Consider the following 5,893-nt stretch of genomic DNA (forward strand, 5'->3'; position numbering starts at 1 on the left):
GTAGAGTCAGGTACCGGGCTTGTCGGTCCAATAGGGAAAGGTAGAGTGATCGTCGATGAGAGGCGCACTTTAACTTGGACATTCAAGGGATTAGTTGGTTAAGCATGGGCGCCCAAGTGTGAATGGGGTGAGCTCCTATAAAAGCCAACTAAACTTTATTTTTACTCATTCTCTCATTTGTGCAATTGAAGAGTGCTCTTGCTCCATCTCCATCTCCATCTTCTTCTTCTTCACCTCCTTGTGTGTGTGTGTGTGTGAGAGAGAGAGAGAGAGAGAGGGAGAGTGTGTGTGCGATCGAGCATTACGAAGGCACGACGGCGGCGAAGCGGTTGAGCGCGGCACGACTGCAGCTTCTTCTTCATCGCGGCGAGGAATCCACCACGAAGGCGAGCGTAGAGCGGTGAGTGACACACCCTTTGTTTTCTTGAGCTTGTTAGTTTAGGCTTGTTGTGTGCTTGGAGCCGTTTGTGGCTCGCATACGGTGTATTGGCAAGTCCCTTGCTTCGACAGTGCGGCAAGGAGCGCACAGTCATGATTTTGAGATCTCTTCCAATTATTCTTTCACAGGTCAATCCATGCATTTACCTTGAAAACCAATCCGTCAATTTTCTAGTCCAAAAGAATTAATCCTATTTTTAACCAGTCAAAAAGAACCATCATCTCTATGGCCTTTGCCCTTTGGGCAGGCCAAAAGCTTCTAACAAGTAGCAGGTGCGTAGCGTAGAAACTTTAAATATGAAACTTAAGTTTAAATAAGGACAATACAATTTTTACATAAATAAAATAAAATAGTGCTTTTATGAAATTTTTCCCAAAGGCAGTACTAAGTGAATTTACAAGGTTTTAGAAATCAAACATTATCTCAAACATCTGTAGTGAGTCCGGGGACAATCTAGAAGGCTTTTACTAATAAAAACTAATTTGATCCCCAAAGAAGTGATCTACTTGAATAAATGATGCCAAAATACCTTAACACAAATGTCAATGAAACAAGCCGCCATTATATTTATCATTGCAAAACCCTCTCAAACAATAAGTCGTCATACCTACGACTAATTGCGTGCTCAACAACATCTCACAAGGTAATCGACTATGCTCCCACCATTGCAAAGCAAAAGAGACGTTAACTGGGTGCAAAATTCAAACACCCAAACCCAGAGCTTATAAAAAAATCCGAAGATAGCAACCTTGCATACGAGTCTACATACGAGCTGCAACTTGTTTCACAGTTTCAAAATGGCACTCGAAATGGGGAAGAATCTGCAACACATAAAAACCAACAAAATCAAACACCAACACAAGTGAATCAACATCCCAAAAATTAAAGTAACACTTGGTCGTTACGAGGGCTAGAAAAATACATTTTTCCTAACCAGTTAAAATAAGGATAGACTTGATTTTCTCCAAGTAATCAAAACTTGAAGCTTTTGCTGGTAACTACACTAAAACTTGTGTAAAAAAAGACCCTACGAAGAGCCTAACTTGTTCACAAACAAGACCGAGAAGTGATATGCAATCTGCTTGGCACTTATCATTATAATTTTAATTTGGTATTAATTTTGGTAAAAGTAAAATTTGGCTATGTTCTTCACCTCATAGCTGACCTAAGATATGAACGCGACCTATGATTTTTTTTTCTAGATTCACCAAATAATTATGACAAGTTGCTAGAAAAACATGACACTTTAGTCTCTCAGGACATTTGAGTGTCTGATTATAGAACTAATGTTAAGGGAGTGTCCAAATTGTTTTCAGAGCTTAGAATTCAAGGCGCACCAACAACAATCAACAATCAAGGGATACACACAACATAACGCTCTCACAAATGCAGTGGTTCGTAAAGGTAATCACGGACAACTACGTATCTACAAAAAGATTTAGTCTGAACACGCCCTAGAAGGGCTTCTTTGAAGCACACAACCCAAACCCCAGGGCAGCAAGCCCATCAGAGGCGGCACCTGTTCGTCTGCACATGCCCTAGAAGGGCTTCTCTGAAACACAATGTCGTGAACCCCTGGCCAGCAAGCCCATCAGGGGAGACGCCCCTTTTCTTAAAATACAGCCAACAATCACCCAATATGCAGTGCATAACCGTGGCTCTCACAAGTAGTGGTGCACATCAAAGATCTCGGAAACACTGCATTGACGACGTCACATGTAGCAGCGACAACCCCAACGTAGCAAGCTCATTAGGGGTGGCTCCATTTCAACGTACACAATAGAAACACCAAAGTTCCTCAAACAAGCCTTACATCACAAATCCACAAATGCATGCAACCTTACTAAAAATCCGACCAAGCGAGCATGGGGAACCAAGAGAGGTTGAACACCATTGAGAAAAGCCACAAGCAAGAAACAGATGCAAAACGCGAATAGAAGAGACCTAGCCTAGAGTTTTAGGAGACTATTCTCATCTGTAGAAAATAGGAATTTCAAAAGTCTATCATTAGATTTACACACTAGTCATTTAAATGAGTGCCCACTATCTTATTTCAACCAATGAACATTTTTTACCAATAAAAAAATGCTTGAAAAGACAACTCTAGCTCTTTTCTTATTTTAGTCAGCAAAAAGAGAAAGCATCTCTATAGCCTTTGCCTTAGGGCATGCCAAAAAATGAATTTTGTTTCTCATAATGCGTACAAGTTTACATTTACCTAGATGAGGTCTAGAAGTCGTGCTGCACAAATAATTATTAAGACGTCATCGACCTAGTGTAAAGTTTCGATGAAAGGCAGTTGGAAGGCCGTGCAAAATTGCAAATGTTGACGTGAGGGAGACGGACGAGAGCTGTCTGCATTAGAAGACCTCGCGTTCGTTTGGCAAATCCTTCACGGCAGGTTGGTTTCCATCGCTGATTTTTCTGTGCGTTTCATGATTCGTTCGTGTCGCGATGGTGTCTTTGTAGTCTGATCTGCTGTGTAAGGAATTAGGCCTGATATTAGGATCTTTTCTCCATAGCTCCCTTCTTTCTTTGAGTCCATGCTTTAAAGCTCGTTCCGACACTCACAATACATGCTTGTCGAATATCAGAGTCAAATGCTTAAGTATAAAATGGATCAACCCAAAATTCTCAGCTAACTCAATCTGTCAAGATGCACAAGTAGGTCCTGTGATGTAAAAGACAGATCCAGGACCCAAAGGTTGTTTTTTTTTTGACCCAAAGGTGTCATGTTGACCATCGGCAGTCATGGATTTCCATTTGAATTTACAATATCCCTTGTTTCTTTTGTTTCTTAATTTGCAGAGAAAGATTGCTGCGTACTGGTCATGCGAGCTCCCAGAAAGCACCACTCTTTTGTGATTTTCAGTTAGATCTCAGACTTTGAAAATGGGCTCGTGTAGGGCTGCTCCTTGTTGGCCATGGATCATGGGCATCTTTGTGTTGTCAATTTCTCTGGTCTTCATGCAGAGTGCAAGTGCATTCTACTTACCCGGTAGCTACATGAAGAAATTTGCACTGAACGATGCTCTTAGTGTGATGGTTAATTCTTTGACATCTATTGAGACGGAGCTTCCATACAGCTATTATAGCCTTCCCTACTGTATACCACAAGAAGGTGAAAAGCATAGCCCGGAGAACTTGGGGGAACTTCTTATGGGTGACCGTATTGAGAACTCACCTTACAAATTTCACATGAATGTGAATGAGTCCAGTGTCTTCCTTTGCACCAGCTCAAAGCTCAATGCTGACACGGTCAAGATGTTGAAGCAGAGAATAACAGACCTTTACCAAGTTAATATAATGCTAGATAATCTGCCTGCAATCAGGTATGTCAGAATGGGAGATTATGTGCTGCCTCTGACGGGGTTTCCAGTAGGCTACCAAGAGGAAGGGGGCCGCAAACAGCACTTTATCATCAACCATTTGAAGTTTACTGTCCTTATTCATGAATATGAGGACACAGGCGTTAGTGCTGTTATGGGCACAGGAGATGGTATGGATGTTGTCTCCACTGGTGGCAGTGGCTCTGGTTTTCAGGTGGTTGGCTTTGAAGTCACTCCGTGCAGTATTCGACATGATAAAGACTCTGTTTCCAAGATCAATATGTATGACAAGATATCTCCACCAGTCGATTGTGTTGAAGGCCCTCAACAGCCTGTTCAAGAAGGGGAGCAGATCACCTTCTCTTACGATGTGACCTTTGTGAAAAGTGACATCCGTTGGCCATCCCGTTGGGATGCTTATCTTAAAATGGAAGGTGCACGAGTTCATTGGTTCTCAATCCTGAATTCTCTAATGGTTATTGCTTTCCTTGCGGGCATTGTGTTTGTTATTTTCCTGCGAACGGTGCGCCGGGATCTGACCAAATATGAAGAGCTTGACAAAGAGGCACAAGCTCAAATGACAGAAGAGCTCTCTGGATGGAAGCTCGTTGTGGGGGATGTCTTTCGAGCTCCACGACATGCTAAGCTCCTGAGTGTTATGGTTGGAACTGGAGTGCAAATCACTGGGATGGCAGTGGTTACAATCCTATTTGCAGCTCTTGGGTTCATGTCTCCTGCATCACGTGGGATGCTTCTCTCAGGAATGATTTTACTGTATCTTTTTCTTGGAATTTTGGCGGGTTATGCAGCAGTGAGGCTTTGGAAAACAATGAAGGGGAATGATGATTTTACAGGCTGGAGATCAATTGCATGGCGTGTTGCGTGCTTCTTCCCTGGGATTGCTTTTGGCATTATGACGGTTCTGAATTTTCTTCTTTGGGCTAGTAAGAGCACTGGTGCTCTTCCAATCTCGCTCTTCTTTGTCCTTCTAGCTCTATGGTTCTGCATATCTGTACCATTGACGCTGCTGGGAGGTTATTTTGGAGCAAGGGCAGAGCATATTCAATATCCAGTGCGTACAAATCAAATTCCAAGAGAGATTCCACAACAGAAGTACCCTTCGTGGCTACTGGTTCTTGGGGCAGGGACACTTCCCTTTGGAACCCTCTTCATCGAGCTTTTTTTCATCATGTCCAGCATCTGGCTTGGCAGGGTGTACTATGTCTTTGGTTTTCTACTTGTGGTGCTTGTGTTGCTGGTGATCGTCTGCTCGGAGGTCTCTGTAGTGCTCACATACATGCATCTGTGTGTGGAAGATTGGCGCTGGTGGTGGAAATCCTTCTTTGCGTCAGGCTCCGTTGCCCTTTACGTGTTTCTATATGCTGTCAATTACTTGGTGTTTGATTTGCGAAGTCTCAGCGGCCCAGTTTCAACGGCACTCTACTTGGGTTACTCGATCTTGATGGTTTTGGCTATAATGCTGGCAACCGGTACTATTGGGTTTCTGACTTCATTCTGGTTTGTCCACTATCTGTTTTCATCTGTCAAAATTGACTGATGTGGAAGAAATTTGAAGCATGGGGATGGTGTTAGTGCTATGACCATTTTTTTGCAGCCTAGGCCGGTGTCCTCTCGAGCATTGCACATTATGAGACCAGTTGTACATTGATGGTTAATACCTCTTATGTTTGCTCGAGAGGCACCTTTTTTGATTAAATTTACAAGAGCTAGAAGTTTTCAGAGTATGCAGTGCCATGCCTTTTAAGGCCCAAGGTAAAAGTGTCAAATTGTTTAGCAGACACTTACAGTGACTAATAGAAATCTCTTTCTTGATTGGTTGACATTTTTATTATTTGATCTTGAACATAACCTGGATTCATCCTGCTTTGGAGTTGAGCTTGAATATGCACTGTGAAAGCTGGCGATTTATCTATTTGATTTGTAAAGAAATAATTTTTGCCAAAAAGGGGTTGCAAGTGGGTGTAATTGTTTTCAGAATATCTCACAGATTGTTGTTTTTATTCATTTACCAAGCTCACCTCCAGGATTTTTGTATGGTGCTAGGTGCTTGATGAAACATGCCATGTGTTGGATTTGGGAAAGTGGCCATGTTCTATATCTGCAT

At 42.3% G+C, this 5,893-nt stretch overlaps 1 protein-coding gene across 2 annotated transcripts; it reads left to right on the forward strand.

Annotated features, from left to right (window-relative positions):
- The first annotated feature begins 2,683 nt into the window (after nucleotides 1–2,683).
- On the forward strand, nucleotides 2,684–5,671 carry LOC147424171 (transmembrane 9 superfamily member 12-like). 2 transcript variants are annotated; one of them, XM_086501247.1, is made up of 2 exons: nucleotides 2,684–2,840; nucleotides 3,248–5,671. In XM_086501247.1, the coding sequence occupies exon 2, from the start codon at nucleotides 3,332–3,334 to the stop codon at nucleotides 5,324–5,326; it is 1,995 nt and encodes a 664-aa protein (XP_086357373.1). In that variant the 5' UTR covers nucleotides 2,684–2,840; nucleotides 3,248–3,331; the 3' UTR covers nucleotides 5,327–5,671. The 2 variants fall into 2 exon arrangements, with proteins under 2 accessions (XP_086357373.1, XP_086357374.1); XM_086501248.1 differs by lacking the exon at nucleotides 2,684–2,840 and adding an exon at nucleotides 2,847–3,143.
- Nucleotides 5,672–5,893: the final 222 nt, after the last annotated feature.

This window comes from Adiantum capillus-veneris, chromosome 26 (assembly GCF_014529385.1).
Source record: "Adiantum capillus-veneris isolate H3 chromosome 26, ASM1452938v2, whole genome shotgun sequence".
In the NCBI taxonomy this organism is placed as follows: domain Eukaryota; kingdom Viridiplantae; phylum Streptophyta; class Polypodiopsida; order Polypodiales; family Pteridaceae; genus Adiantum; species Adiantum capillus-veneris.